The 16,946-nt window shown below is 36.5% G+C and overlaps 1 protein-coding gene across 6 annotated transcripts in view; it reads right to left on the bottom strand.

Annotated features, from left to right (window-relative positions):
- Positions 1-15,823, bottom strand: part of LOC145681188 (uncharacterized) — a 37,712-nt gene extending 21,889 nt beyond the window's left edge. For 2 of the 6 annotated variants that reach the window (XR_014130736.1, XM_081752671.1), the window contains exons 1-3: positions 15,699-15,823; positions 6,772-6,930; positions 5,094-5,210 (exon numbers count right to left, since the gene is read on the bottom strand). Coding sequence is in view for 5 of the 6 variants with exons in the window: in XM_081752671.1 (XP_081608797.1) it covers positions 5,094-5,210; positions 6,772-6,831 (177 nt within the window). In the remaining variant the exon portion in view is untranslated. Of the gene's footprint in view, positions 1-5,093; positions 5,211-6,771; positions 6,931-8,526; positions 8,876-14,201; positions 14,339-15,234; positions 15,499-15,557; positions 15,577-15,698 lie in introns of those variants that run through there. The other 4 variants (XM_081752675.1, XM_081752674.1, XM_081752672.1 and 1 more) reach the window with 4 other exon arrangements.
- Positions 15,824-16,946: the final 1,123 nt, after the last annotated feature.

The raw sequence follows: 16,946 nt of genomic DNA, 5'->3' as shown, positions 1-16,946 counted from the left end.
ACGTAATTACCAAAACCTCATTTTCTTTACAGCCTAAAGTGCAAGGAAAATATTTATACAAAATTTCAAGGTTCCACATCTAAGAATTTCTAGATCTGTTGATGAGTCAATCACTGAGACAGTTGTGGATTTATTCTTTTATACATATATATGTATGTATGTATGTATGTATGTGTGTGTGTGGATTACAAAGCACGTTTAGAAATTACATTTCGTTTGCAATTTATGTTCCTATTGCTTGCGAGTGCAATTTTTACAGAGTATTAAAAATATCTAGTTAATTTTTACCCGCCCGGTACATACCAAAAAAGTTATTATTTTAGTCTTCTGTCTATTTGTACCAATATATGCACACTCGTCTAAAGATGACACTGTTCAACGTATCGAGATCAATTTTTACGTTTATGGTTTCCGTAGTTTCTCCAATTCCCCCGTACCGATTTTTCCCCTCAAAAATTGGATATGCATTTGTAACAAAACTTCTAAGGACTGTTTCCTTGTGTAAGATAACAAAAATGATCGAAAGTATGCTGTGAATTCACGTGTTCCATTTATTAGACTCTGAATTTAATTAATTATGAGTAGTGCATGGGTTATCACTCGAAAACGATCATAATCTTGGTTATGCATAATATTTAACCAATTTAGGATTTAGAATTCTGGGTTTTCGAAATCTCAGGGGTCGTCCACATATTATGTAACGCTATTTTTGACCAATTTTTACCCCCTCCTTCCCCCTTGTCACACTTTGTAACGCAAGGCCGAACGCGTTCCCCCTTTGTTAGGTAACACCACTTCTCACCTATTTTGCTTGTTTTGGGGGAAGTGGCGATACAATAAATAAATAAATAAATAAATAAATAAATAAAACATTTTTATGGCAGAACTTTTTGTAATTCTTTGAATACTTTCGTAATGTCTTTTCGCTTATTTTTGGGGTTATTACAATAAAAAACTTGTTTTAACGGTATAACTTTTTATTACAAATGCTTGTATTGAAAAAAAAAAAGAAACTTTTGAGTTTTATGTCCCACGGTTATGCCAATTAGGCTAAAGGAGACGATGATGATGAGTAATGAATGAAATGGTGGAATGAAGAAAGTGGGAGGAAACGGGAGAACCCCGAGAAAACCCACGCACACGGTGTTTGTCTACCACTAAGTTCACTTGGCGGGGGCTGGGATCGAACCCGAACCTAAGCACCAGAGGTGAACGCTCTACCACTGAGTCACCGCGACCCACAAATGCTAAGTATTCTGAATATATTTGTTGAGTTTCTTCTCCAAGAAATCAAAGTATTAGAAAATGGTAGAACCATAATAACATTTTAAGTCCATAAGATTATTTAAATAACTAGCCCTAATTCTTCAGAACTGCGTACTGTCGTTTTCCCAGGGAGATCGCACCCATCCTTTCGTCACCGATGATGGCAAGGAGGAAAAATTGCCGGAAGATGCAGATGAAACAGGATCTAAAGAACTGGCATCGACCTTTTTTTCAGGGATACAGGATGCGTCGTACATTTAAAGTTCACCAGTGTTCTTGATGGATAGTTCCTTTCCTCGTCGACCACAGATTCGAAGTTATTGCAGACATGAAGGAGCAGCGACATTTCGTTTGTGAACAAGCTTTCGGGCATGTTCTTTGGACTTCTTCTTGTTGTTGTTGTTGTAGTTGTAGTTGTAGTAGTAGTAGTAGTAGTAGTAGTAGTAGTACGAGATGAATATCCGACGAATTAGGCTTTTAATATTTTATTTTCGTCGTGGGTCGTTCCGTCGCGGAAAATATTATTTCACGAAAAAGAGTTACTTCTGTTTCACACGCGAAACCTCTTAGAAGAAAAGAGTGGGTAATGATTCATCTCGAAAGCTTTAAATAATATTCTCAAAAATAGTGATACGAATGGAAACGTGAGGGCATTTTCAAGCGGTAGTTACGATCACTAACAGCTAGGAGAACAAGGTATTAAGTGAATACATCAAATTATAGGCCCGTAGCCAAACTCCCTCTATAAAAAATATTGCGTGAGTACCACAGGATTCTGAAACATTTATTTTTGGGTAGCGCACATATTAGTTCCTAAGTGAAGACTTGACCCGACTACGATAGGTCCCATAGTATTGGCGCTATGGACCTACAAAGTTCATTTCTTCATATTTTCGGCAGCCTATAACTCCGAAATGGCGGATTTCTGCAGCCAGGTTGGTTCATACTTTTTGTCTTATGTTGATGTCAGGAATCACCTCCCAAACGTTGTCAGTGTTGTTTTGAAACACCATATATATATATATATATATATATATATATATATACATACACACCGTAAGATGGAGTTACTTTGTACTTCAGAGGTAACTTCGTACAAAATATGAAACGAGTTGCAGTCCTCTGTCGGTAAAACCACAAACTGTAAAGAGAAAGTTTCAACTGCCACCATACGATAGAACATCTAACTGTATTTTGGCTATAATGTTGGTGGTTAACATCAGTTCTAATTACCGGGAGAGTTTGTTGTTGTAGAGGGTATGAAAAGCAAGTCATTGTAAAGGGCGACAAAATTTGAAATATACCACGTACAAGAATTTCCGTCAAAGTTAAGCCAGTTTCTACTACTGTGTGTAATGGGACTTTTATGCAATAGTTGAAATTTGAAACGTTTTAAAGTCATAAAAAAGTAAAACTGGGAGAAGGCGGTTTCAGCCTCTAATCGGGGTTACTTTGCACCGGTCCAAATTAGGTAAATTAGGTAAATTTCCACTTAGGTAGATGCCGGAATGGATTTATTATTGGAAAATAAATTACGAAGAGTGTGGATACAGAAAAAAAGTTTCAGAAAAGCTTCACTCAGAAAGACTTGACGAAAAGCCCTTCTTTTGGAGGGAGGGGAGGGGCCTTGAAGCTTTATAGGCATAGGAACGACTAACATCATTAAAAAAAAAAAAAAAAAAAAGAAAGAAAAAGAAAGAAAGAAATCATGCATTTTGGGGTGGCTTCAGTCTGAAAGCCCCAAACCCCGTAAATCTTCCACTAGTTACGGTTGGGATGATATTCTTGGACATAAAAAGAAACCAAGGCAAATCAGTTCAGGGGGACTTTCTTTTCTGTTCCTGAGTTGGCACTTTTGTGGAACATATGTTAAATTATCAGAATGTTGCTTCTGTGCCGGTACCAGAAAATACTTTTTTTTTTTTGTTGCAAATATCGATAATTCATACTAAGTACTGATACTGGTACCATCATTCTAATATCAATATTTGTAGACTGCATGCAGTTTTGTGTAGGAAGTGAAATTAAGAAATGACGAAGGAAAACATTGCACAAAAACATTACGTTCGTATGTTTAACATACTTTTTTGTGTGGTGCAAAGTATCCTCACCTATGGGGTAACTTTGCGCCAAAGTTTATATTTCAATAACTATAGTCATACTGAATGTTTACTAAAGATCTTGCACGAGTGTCTTCCTTATACATCTACAGAAGGTCGGTCCACATTTATGGAAACGAAGTGGAACATCCGCCAGGGGCGCTAGAATCCATAGCAGAGCAATCAGAAACCAGTTGTGTGGAGAATTCGGTAGGAAGAAGTGAAGTGCTCTGAGTGTAAAATGCCTCCAAAAGTGACCCCATTTTGGGAGGGGTACATCACCGCTCTTTCCGACATGGGATATAGCTACAGTGCAATTGTGAAACAGTGTTCGTCCAAGGGTTTCACCATTTCCAAGAAGGGTATTGCCAATGCACTCAAACGCAACTAAAATGCACAGCCAGAGAAAGCGGGTGTGCGCACAGTGGCACGACAACACCACCCCCGTCCCAAACATATAATGGATGTGGTTCAGCAAGTGCGGATGACCCAGGAGAATCCGCCGCCACAAAGAGCCATTGCCAGGAATGTTAGAAGATCCAAATCAACTGTGCAGAGGATAATCAGCCAGGATTTACGCCTGCAAGTGAAGCATAAGCTACGTGTTCACACACTCTCAGCCAAACACATCCGCAGGGTCCATTGCAAAAGACTCTATGAACGGTATTTAGCGGGTGACAAATGTAAATGTGTGGTCACGTTACACGAGGCTTGGATCTATTTGTCAAACTCCAAGCGGGTTCGAGCCATTTACTATCATCCCAAGGATGCCAAGAACCATGCTAATTGGGTCTGCACGTGCCGCGAAAGTTTTCCCCGTGACTTCATGGTGGTTGCAGGGTTTTGCCACAAAGGGAAACTTCCCCTCTATAGAGTTGCACGAAATGTGAAAATTAACGCAGCATACTATCAACAACACGTTCTGGATCCATTATACCGGCAGCATATTCCGTCGTATGGTGCTGAGGTGTCGAAAGTCTTCATTCATCAAGACAAAGCAGCCTGCCACACGGCTCGAACAACTGTGGCATACATGGCCCGCAAAGCGCGTGAAACTGGAATCCATGCTATCCCATATTCAGACATTCCTGTCAAGTCTCCCGACGCTGTACCAATGAACTTTTGTGCTTTCGGGTGTTAAAAGGTAGCGATTTCCTTACGTCGCCCCACACATTAACTGGCTTATGGAAACTTTGCAAGGAGAAGTGGTCCAAACTTGATCAAATTTCTGTGAACAGAAGCCTACTTCAATGGAAACTTCGGTGTCGAACTATAGTTTATAGTCAGGTTCGTCATATCGAGCACGACCGCTGGTGGAAATACGGCTTTACGCCCTAGCGTAGGGGATACAAAATCGTTTCCATAAATGTAGACCAACGTTTTGTAGCTATTATATGATTAAAATACAGTGTTATATATATATATATATATATATATGTGACTTCTGCTATTACTGTTGTACAACCATTTTTGATATTTCTGATATAAGTTGCAAAAATATTTATTTCATATGTTTTCTGAAAATTTTAACAATTAAGCTTTTAATCGTTATGAGTATTTTTAGCGATTATCAATTAAAAATTAGCCTACCTCATGGAAATTTTAACTGACTACATTACAAATTAACAAAATATTTAATTAATTAATTGAATCGTTAATATTTAAAGAATTAATTACAAGCTTGTATACAAGCTCTATGAAATTAGAACGTTCAAAACACAATCTTACCTGTAAACTTTTTGTGCACTGGTAGACAACTTGCCTAAACTTAGACAGAACGCTAAAATCCACAACAGACGCCTGAAGTTGTACAGAATATGTTGACAATAATCCACATTCTGTGAGCTGAAACGAAACCAATATTTTAAAATCATATTATTTAAAAGATCTCTGGCAATAACCAACATATAATACACTCACACAAATTCGTAATGTCATTGTTTGTAGTACGACCATCTTTTTTTTCGGCACAAAGAAAAACATCGTCTAATGGGTAAGTATAGGGTGCTTTCATACGATACGTGAATTCTTTCCCGTCTGCAAGGGAGTGAGTGTGAAGAACTGAATACAATTAGATTTTCATTTACTGCGAAACGATGGACCGACTAAAGCAGCAGGATTAAGTTAAATTTTAACAGAAGCTTGGTAATTGATATCTAAGTGGAAACCAGGCTATAGTCATCACAATGAAAACATCATCTTCAAAACAATGAAAAGCGCATGCACTAAGCTAAATCAAGATCGATTTTCTTCGTCTTCTGTGAGGTAGGGATATCACAAATACAAACACAAACGCCAAAACTAGAGATGCAACGAATCAAGATAAAACTTTGAAAAAAAAAAAAGTTTTTTTTTCAGGATTTAGTTTGTGTGTGAAATTTTTAGCTTTTTAACATTTTCTCCTTCAAAACGTTTGATTAATAAACCGCAATGCTCTTGACTGAGCTAGATATTCCATGTCAAGTGGCAAATAAAAGTACATAAGATTAATTACAATACGAGGAACTAAATACGAAAGATACAAAAACAAATACTAATACAAATAACAGAAATGCTGTATGATTACATGAAATTTGACGAACTAGTGATGGAGATCCAAAAGTGACTTCAATGTGTTGTAAACAGCAAAGCACTTAATTATATAATAAATATTACACCTTATTATTTGAAATTATTGTGAATTATAGAAAATATTGAGCATAAGTATATACAAAAATCAATCTTTATCTCGTGAACAATTAACTGATTACACAATCTAATTGCTGGCTTTTAAATTTTCTTCTCCAATATGTACAGACGATCATTTCCCGTTCATGGTAACGACTTCGAGTACCAGGAAGCAACACATGTTCACAGCAGAGAGCAACCAGAGCTGGTAGTGCGAAAGTATTGTATGTAGGTTTGCAAAGACGACGGATCACTTGGATGACGTCACACTTGTCTCACAGTAATCATAACATCAGGGGCAATCCAGGACCGACTTTTTTTTTTTTGGGGGGGGGGTTATCATACTGCTACTTTTAAGGGCTTCAAACCCTGGGATGGGTTTTATTTATATATATAAGTTTCCTCTTCTGGGGGGGGGGGGCGATTGCCTCTCCCTGGATCCGCCCCTGCATAACACACACTTTACTCTGTCTGATACAAATATATCTATCTATCTATCTATCTATCTATCTATCTATCTATCTATCTATCTATCTATCTATCTATATATATATATATATATATATATATATATATGTTGTTTTTTTTCAGTTTGTAACATGTAAATATATTATGTGCAGTGTTACAATTAATAGTCCTACGAGGTATCAGCTTCCCTTTCTAAATCTTCGGACTAAAATGTAAGCTAATTGCAAATTTGTTACAAAGACTCAAATCCATGGCAAAAAAAGTTACTTACTCCGCTAAAGAACATTTCCAGGATGTTGGCCACATCTGTTAAGCAATTAAAACTTCCCATCTTCTCCTATATGATTTACGTTATTTCTCACAAGTCTTTGGTTTATAGCATTAGTAGGAACATTGGGATGTGTACTTCTTAAACTAGTCCATGATCCTCCTAAAGGAAACAAAGATTGAATATTAAAATCACTTATCGAGCATATGGACCACATCTTAATAACTCGAATGATAGTTCACCTAATAGTGTCCCTTACAATTTTTCTTCTTTCCTATATTTCGAATGAATCACTTGGTCGTTCTTCTTTGGGGTCATAAATTATCTCAGTAGTGTAATTAATCATTTATCGTAAATACTATACGTCAAAACAATCGAGATTATGGACTCAAGAAAATGAAGAAGAAAATAATAGCAAAATTTGGAATTATAGCTCAAATGTGTTACTTCAAAAAGAAACAAAGAGTAATGCCTTAAGGACTTATTTGTGTAAATGCCTCATCTTACCACAGTAGTAAGGCAGAAATAACATGCGGAAGTGCTATCACCATGTAATCTTCCGTTATAAGAAGCGCTTACATACAATATGAATTATTACCTCACCAGTATATAGTTTACCTCATGATATTTTAAATAGGATTTAAATTCATGAATGCTTCAGTGCTACCAGGCTGGAACCCTATTCGCTACTAGCCCTTTCCGCTGGTCTAGTGACTACTGTGGGTGTCTTTGAAAAAACAGTTTCAAGTTCGATTCCCGGTGAGAGAGCACAAAAATTTAATTTTACAATCATTTACTTTCATTAATCATCCACCTTGTGTAGCCTAGAGTGCATAAATGGCCTAGAGCAGCGTTTCCCAACCGGTGTGCCGCGAATGGGTCGCTGGTGTGCCGCGAGGAAATCGGAACAAAATTATTAATTCTATAGCAATCAAATTGCAAGACATACAGAAAAAGGTATATTTGTATTTCAAATTACTACTATGAATCTAAAATTTAAAGTTTCATACTGTGTTACTTTTCTGTAGAACATTTTTCTGTACATTTCTAATTTTGAAAAAAAAAAATACTTGTTATCATTGTTATGACCATTATTGCTTCTTTATTGTTGCAGACTATTTTGTAACTTGAAATTTTAAAATATTATTCAATCCTTCCGGCAAAGTAAACATGCATACGAATTACCTATATTTGTGTTTTAAAAGTAAAAGAGATTCGTTTGTTCGTTCGTTATTTAGTGATCCTCCTTCTTAATGAAAGGTTGGATACAGTTTTCGAAAAAAAAAGTGTATTTTTAACAACTTGAGCCCTATATCTGATTGTAATTGTTTTCTATTTTTAAATTAAAATGAAAAATAAGCATAATGATTTACCACGGGGAAAAACAGTGGTCTAGCTTTCTTCTCTGTGAGAAGGATGTCAGTAATCAGAAAAAAATACTACAGTATTTTATATTTTCAAATAATAATAATAATAATAATAATAATAATAATATGTGTGCCGCGAGAATTCAAGTTACCCTGAAGTGTGCCGCAAGTTGAAAAAGGTTGGGAAACGCTGGCCTAGAGACTTTAAATTAAAAATATTTTTTTTTCTCTCTCAGCTACTTGCCTGCCTTCGCTATCTCAGACCTTCACACACGTTAGTGGATTATTATTATTATTATCACAAAAATAAGTTCTTACAGAAGGAATTATATGCATACAACATACACTATGTGATCAAAAGTATCCGGACATCTGGCTGAAAATGACTTACAAGTTCGTGGCACCCTCCATCGGTACTGCTGGAATTCAATATGGTGTTGGCCCACACTTAGCCTTGATAACAGCTTCCACTCGCGAAGGCATACTTTCAATCAGGCGCTGGAAGGTTTCTTGGGGAATGGCAGCCCATTCTTCACGGAGTGCTGAACTGAGGAGAGGTATCGATGTAGGTCGGTGATGCCTGGCACGAAGTCGGCGTTCCAAAACATCCCAAAGGTGTTCTATAGGACTTTGTGCAAGCCAGTCCATTACAGGGATGTTACGGTCGTATGACCACTCCGCCACAGGCCGCGTACAGTATGAACAGGTGCTCGATCGTGTTGAAAGATGCAATCGGGTGCTGCATTGCGACCTTTCATAACAGAAGTGTTGTGCGTTCTTAAGAATGAAGGCATTCTTTTTTTCTGTTGGGAACTACAGTAAAACTTCACATGTGCGAAGTGTGAACCAGTACTGAAAGACTGCGTGAAATCTGATAACGTTAACGAACATGACACTACTGACAAAGAGTAAGATAAAAGGTAAGGGCCACCGCACTAAACTTTCTCGCTTCAATTCCTTAAACTAAATCATGTTGTGCTGCAGTTATTAATTAAACATTTAATTGGGAAATACGAACAAAATTATAAGGTACTTCCGGAAAGCTTCACCGAAACAAACCTCATCTCCGAACTACCCTTTCTAGATTTTTCCATAATAAATAAAGTTGTACTATACGTTAAGGTTATTAATGAAATATTTGTTTATAAAATAGTAAGAGAATCGCATGAGTGGTATTTGATAACATTGTCAAAATCACTCACTCCAAGAGTAAACTATCTCTTGTGGATATTTTCAAAGAAGTGATTTATGCAACATTATAAGAACAATAATGAAATATTTATTTATGTAATATGACGAAAATCGGCGTGGCGTTTTTGAGAAAGTAATCTAAAAAGAAACTCAACCCCAAGAGTACATCCCCAAACAATATTACAGACAGGGCTTGAAAAATCTTGCCTGCAAGTACTAGCCAGCTAAAAAAAAAACTAACCCGACCATTTTGCAGTCACAGTGTCTTTACTCGACAAATTTTTGAACCCGCGATTATAGTTATTACTGAAATATAAACAAAATGGCTTGAGTCGTTTTTGAGAAAACTGTCTGAAGAAAACTCACCCCAAGAATAAACTACTCCTTGTAGACCTGTTCAGGCTAATGAGTTATTCTATAGGCTATCAATCAGATACTTACTTGTGAAAAATTAACAAAATTGCTAGAAATAGTTTTTGAGAAAATATTTCAACTCCACAGAATAAACTACCGCTCGTAGATCTTTTTAGGACAAGTGCGTTATGCCATATTGCCACGTTATAAATTAAGTATTTATTTATGAAGTATTAACAATATCACCTGAATTGCGTTTGAGAAAATCGTCCGAAAAAAACTCACCCTCAAGATTAAACTACCCCTTGTGAATTTTTTCAGCACAAATGAATTATAGTATACTCTCAGGTTACTAATAAAATATATATTTATGAAATATGAAGAAAATCTCATGAGTCGTTTTTGAGAAAATCATCCGAAAGAAACCAATCCCCAAGAATAAACTACCGTTCTCGAATTTTCCTACCGAAATGATTCATGCCAAATGAAGGCGCTGCGTAGCCATTTTTGAGAAAATCGCATTTTTTTTACCGTTAATTTTAAGAGTAGGAAGAAAGTCCTTATTCAAGAGATTCTAAAAGAAAAAAAGTGATTCGACGAAATCCCACTTTAATAAAAAAAAAAAGTAGCTCTTTCTCTTCAGAGCATTCCTTTTATATGCTGTTCATCATACAATTATTCCAACAAATTCCTATAATTTTCTTCACTCTGTTACTTTGTCACAGTTTTGTCCGATATCTATCTTTATCAGGAAAACCTGACTACAACTTTCTGTGTTAAAAAAAAAGTCTGCCTCGGAGGTTTAAAAAACATATGCAGGAAACCTACTTCTCTCCTATCTGGAAGAAAAGAGAATCATTTGTCCAAAAAGCTATTACTTAAGCTTATCTCTGGCCAAATTAAAATATCAAATTAGGTTCAACTACCTTGGTCACCACTTTGATCCAAGGAAATCACTTATTCCTTGCTCCAGCCATCACTAAGGCTAGTCCCTAATCATTTCTTAGCGTAATAAGAAATAGGAAAGATACTATAGCCACCACTCCAGCTCCTGAAAAATCATTTACTCTCTGTCTTCGATCACCACTCAGACCGATCAATACAACAAAGTAAAGTTTAAAAAATTAACGAAATTTTTAAAAACTTCAGAAAAAAGGTGGCCGTTGTACACGTAAGAAAAAAAAAAAAAAAAGGCACGGAGCAGACCTGACTGTATAAAAGAATCCTAACCATGCTACTCGCTTGCCTTCACTTACTCTGGCTTCTACTCTCCCGCTGGGCGACAAAACTGAACCCCAAATGGAAGAAACCTTGTAAATGTGGGCAACACTTTTGAGTCGAATTTTACCTAGAAAATGTTATATGTAGCTACAACCATAATGCTTACTCTTTCTGAAGAAAACTTGCGCGCAGAAACGCAATGTCACTCATGAAACACAATTTCTCAAGGTATTAACAGCCGATTTGATGCAAATGATAGAGTATGTGCAATGCTTTTAAATTGGTACATTTAACGGTAATTCTTAATTTTTCAGACATTATTCTTAGCGTTATCAATCAATACGATATTTCTTTGGGACGTTATAGGATTAAGTAAAAAAAAAAAAAAAAAATCTTTAAGTTTTACGTCCCACGAGTATGCCAGTTAGGCTAAAGGAGACGGTGATGATGAGAGATGAGTGAAAATGGTGGAATGCAGAAAGTGGGAGGAAACGGGAGAACCCCGAGAAAACCCACGAGCACGGTGTTTGTCCACCACAAAGTCCACACGGCGCGAGCTGGGATCGAACCAGGGACCCCAAGCACTGGAGGTGAACGCTCTACCACTGAGCCACCGCGCCCCCCGATTAAGTAACGAATTGGACAAGAATAATAATTTTGTAGGCACTACAAAACCATTCATTACAAACTATGCATTAATTTCTAAAATAAGCATATACCTCTCATAAACTGCAGCGTGTATTATAAACTCAGTATCTTGAATACTGTGGAAACTTGTTTAAGGAGTACCCTTAATCTGTAAATTATGTTAAGGTTTCTAGAACCTTGTCAACAAATCCTGCAGTTAAATTCCGAGGGTATTATTTAATTTCTCTCCCGAATCACTTGGTATTTGCTTTGGCTCACTTAGTAGTGATTACAGTTCGTTATTTGTAAGTGTGATGAGTATAAATAAAGTGTGGACGTATGACTTAAAAATTGGTAATGCTTTGGGCATCGTCCCCACCATCACCTAAATCCAACCGGTACCTTTCGGCGTACGGAACCACTAACCGCGCTATAGCCTGAGCTTTAACCCATGGGGTCGGGTTAATGAATCCCTTTGTATGGCAACCTAGTACAGGTAAACAGTGATTTCCTAGCCGATTTGTAATTTTTCATCAGTTACTTCTGTTCATTACAAGCTGATGGCGGCTACGAAATACAAAATTTTCGGAGAAATGAAGAGAATCAGACTAAATGTAATAATGAGATTAACAAATGTTAGAAAGGTCATCACTGTAGGGTGATTAACAAGGGAGAAAATGTAAGTTAAATTGTGGACAGTATGTGTTCGCGGATTGATGCGATATGAGGTGAGGTGGCAGCAGAGCATAATCTGACAGTGTTTCAAACCCACAGTATTATTAACTAACTTAGGATAAATGCGCTACTGTATTATCATGGGGGTAAAGGTGGAACAAAACCGAGCCCTGCGGGGCTTCTAACCCGTCCCTACTACTTATACTATGGGTCTATATAGTAAAACCGCACGCACCTGTATGTCAATAAAGTTCTGTATGTAGAGTGGACTTAATACCACGTGACATTACGTCACACTCGGGTGGTACAACTTCAATGTAGATTTAACCTCACCCTTTGGGAAGACATGATATTTAATCGGCCGCATTGTTTTAGTCGTTAATGAATAATGTCTACTTTGCAACACTTAACAGTCCAAGGTATTAATTTTGCGGAGTAATACTATACTGATGTATACGGATGTAGGAAAGAGCAAAAGACCATGAAAATAAGAAATATTTGTGATTAATAGTGAATTGTGAAGGCTAGAAACAGGGTTGGCAAAAACCATGGTTTTTATTGAAAAACAAAAACAGGTTTTTTTGGTTTAAATAATTTGCTCTATGTATTTATATCAAATATGGACAGAAATAAGCTTGTTTCGCCTTGGTGTTAGTATGCAACAACCGGGTTATGCTGGAAGGGGTCACATAAGCTTAAAGCGGAATCCAAACCGCTTCTCGGCTTACATTCAAGAGAAATTGTCCTCCATTTGACTCGAAACCGGGACTAATTGGCCACAAATGTGATACGTCTGCCGACTCACTCACGAAGGACTCCTGATAAAAATACGTTGACTGATCTTCACATATTTGTTAATATAATCGTCAAGAGTCATTAGGACAGAAGGACAAAAAGATCAATTGCACAAGTGGAACCATTATACAGAATTACATATGGACAATTTCAAAGTAATACAGAGTACAGAAGAACTAATTTAGTCCAAGTCAGTTCACTACGACTTTTATTAGTCCAAGTTAAAGAAATATAACGACTTACTTTGCATATCAGTAAAGAAAGTTAATAAAAATACGAATTATTTGAGTCCACTTTGGCTCTGACCGATTTATAAATAAATAGTTACCAAAGATTCTTATTTCAATAATTGCCTCTGGTGGGGTTTATATGACCCCGTCCCCAAAAAAGTACGGCATTTCGATGTATTTTATCAATAGTAAACATTATTAAAACGAAGGAATGTTTAAGATTTTCCTTTGGTTGCATAACAATAATAACAAACTATATTAAAAAAATCACAAAAGAAACATCCATAAAGTTATATAAAAAAAGTTGCTTTTGTAATAAAATCTTTTTGAGTAAAGAATGGGGAATTTAAGTCTGAATTTAGTACGAATAATATATGGGAATGAAACGTGATAACCCACAAATGTGTGTTTAGCAAGATTACAAAGATCAATAGTTACACTTTTACGAACATTTTTCGTTTTTTGGTTTAAACCAGTTTTTTTTTTTTTTTTTTTTAAACCAGCTGGTTTAAAGCAGCCAACCCTGGCTAGAAATGAAACAGGGGTAGGTAAGATATATGAAAGTAACAAGAGGTACGTTGTAATACAACGTTGAAAACAGATTCATGCGGGTTTTATGCTGGGCCGCCATCTTCGGCAGTTTAGCCGTAATGTTTTTGTAATATTAGTAAAATTACTCAAGGTTTTATATTTCTGTACCTACAATCTGGTACTTAACCTAATTACATCAAAAGCCTTTGTTCTTTACCAAAACCTGGTCAGTTTGTTATTCTCTTTTGTTGGCCCATAATAGTATATATATATATATTATTCGAGCAGACGGTTCTACAAAATTTGACATAGTTTTTATATTTCAAGATTAGATTAGGATGCAGACTGATTGTACGGATCCACAGACCTATAAAATGTAGAGAAATTTGTAATAATATTTTAATACTAGTAGTTAAATAATAAAAATGTGGTGTGTTCTTACCTGTGAAATGCATATATACGTGAAAATACATTAATGAAAGTCCAACCTGGTATCCAGTTAAACACAAACAAAACTATTTGCTGAGCAAAACAATATATTAACATAAAAAGCTACATACGTGTTAGTTGGCGAATCTGTAACACGTATGTAGTTTTTTGTAAATATATTGTTTTGCTCAGCAAATAGTTTTGTTTGTGTTTAAGTATATACAAAGCAAAGCTTCTACTTATGGAAAATATTACAGCTGGTATCCAGGTATTCGTCCATAAGGTAAGTAGTAATTGATGAACGATTTCTAAAATTTACGGAATAAATTAGTAATAGTTTTGGAATAGACCAGTACGTGAATAATCGAACTACGTTGTGTTGTTATGCCCGACACGGGTTTGTACTTAAAAAAAAGGAAAAAAAGAAAAATGTAACATGTTGCACATTCTCCTTTATGTTGCCATTGCACACAGTGTATAAAGTTCTGAAAGTAGCTCAGGATATACGAAGATGAAGAGTGAAGAAGTGGAAAAATTGAAGTATTAGTGAAGTTCTTACAAATTCCTGAAGTTGTTAAAAATCGTCAGCACAAAAGAATGTTACGATGTGGAGAATAGTAAAAGGTAAGTTCTTTTTGTCTTCAGATTTGTAAGTGAAAGTATAAATGAACGGACAAATCACATATCTTAGTATCGTGAAAGCAGTGGTTTTTCATTGTCCTTTACTCGTATACCTACCATCGCTGACGTGCCTTATTCCTACAAACGCAATTCCTCACTATCGCTCGAGTGCCCCTGCTGCTTTCCTGCCCTGACTCGGTTAGATAGCATTCCTACTTTTTAATGACGGCTATTGTTTAGCTTTGGGCGGCCAGCTTATTTACGATTTTCTATTCCGATTCGGTCGTTTTATGGTCTAATACGTTGAATTAGGATGCATAATAGAACAAGAGTAGTAATAGTAAGGAGGAGGAACGGGTTAGAAGTCCCGCAGGGATTCGTTGGGTTATGTTCTCGATATAAAAAGGACAATCACATTCACTTACTTTACGGTTTGTAGAGGTCTCCCTACTGCCTTCAGAAAATTGTGTACAGGTTTCTTGACTACTTTTGGCACCTTAATGGCCACCAAGCATATGTTGATTTTTTTTTGCAAAAGACCTGTTAAAGTAAATCTGCACCGGGTATGCAACTGCACACCTCAAAAATGATTGCTTAAAATACAAAAACTGAATGCACAGAAAGAAGTATATAGGCTATTTCATGAATTTATGATTGGATCCGTATAACAAGCTGTATGGAAACGTTTGTTCGAGTGAACCCGTATATATTTTGTGAGAGTACCAAAAAACCATCTGAACCTCCATACACATCATCAGCTGTTCATATCTCACTCCCCTCACAAAGCCCAAAGTACTCAACTATCCACAGCACAGGGATTTGGTTCATTCCTTTACAATTACTTCGCAAATTTCCTTAGATTAAATTACTTATTGATAAATATACTTACACTTATAAAGGTCATTTTTTTATATACCATAATCCACACAATGCCAAAACTTTCATACATCACGAAAAATCAATCAATAAAATAACCAAAACTTTGTCAATTCCCCTTTCCCCACAGTGTTGCTGGTCACATATATTTTTACTTGTTTTCCTTATCTTTAAGGATCGGAAGTTTCGGTGTAGACTTTTGAATTTCACATAGGCAACATCCGTAACGGTTCGCGTGAACGCAAAATTAAGTTTGCGATAATCAGCATTAACAGTTATAATTTAGGCCTTACTCAGTGTCTCTGTCATGTGATTAGTGCAGGACTGTACTAACATAAGGCTAGTTTTAGACGGAAGCATTTATCGTAGCAAAAATCGTATCATCGACATCCTATCGTGTAAAGTAGCAAATGCTATAGCATTTCCCATGCCATGGCATATCCTATGGCATTTCTTGTCGATAGAACCTGTTCTATTTCGTAGCATTTTCCCCAGCATTTCTGGTCCGATTGCAGCGCCGTGTTGTGTTAAAGAGAAGCGAAAGATTTTGTTTCAAATATCCATGCTCTTTGTTTTGTGTGGGAAATTGAATTGTAGTAAAGAAAAATGAGTTGGAGTAGGGATGCTCTTTGCTCACATACTTCTTTGTGATTTTCGTTTTTTAATATGACCGGCGAGAACTGTTGTTACAATTACTATAGCTTTAGCTACCTCACGCTTAATTTCGGAGCCATAATTGCGCTCTTGTCCAGTGATTTGTTTGCTACGTCACGACAGATGCTTATCAAAATGCTGCCGTTTAAAAATACCATATACTTTTGATGCCGTAGAATATTATATGAAATTTTTGGCAGCACATCTGCTACTTGAAATGCTACGATAAATGTTTCCGTCTAAAACTAGCCTAAGTGTTTGCTGCGTAAACGGTGTTGGGCTTTACGCAGAGACATTCTGACGTGTGATTAGTGCTATACTAAAGAGTTCGACTAGTGATGAGCGCAAGAGTCTTGGTCTTGCAGTTTTTGCAAGAGTCTTGCATGCAAGACCAAGACCAAGACCAGGGGTGCAAGACCAAGACCAAGACCAAGACCATACCTGCAAGACCAAGACCAAGACCAAGACTCTTGCGCAAGAGTCTTGCACAAGTACGGGCAGTACTTGATTTTTTTTATATAATGTAAAAAAGAAGGAGATGGATTTCTTGGCTTCAGTAAAAATGTTGCTGGAGTGAATGTGTTCCCAGTAGTTTATGCAATCCGTG

Source organism: Thermobia domestica, chromosome 3 (genome assembly GCF_964235325.1).
Source record: "Thermobia domestica chromosome 3, izTheDome1.hap1.1, whole genome shotgun sequence".
In the NCBI taxonomy this organism is placed as follows: Eukaryota; Metazoa; Arthropoda; class Insecta; order Zygentoma; family Lepismatidae; genus Thermobia; species Thermobia domestica.
This window is presented reverse-complemented; position numbering and strand designations above follow the sequence as displayed.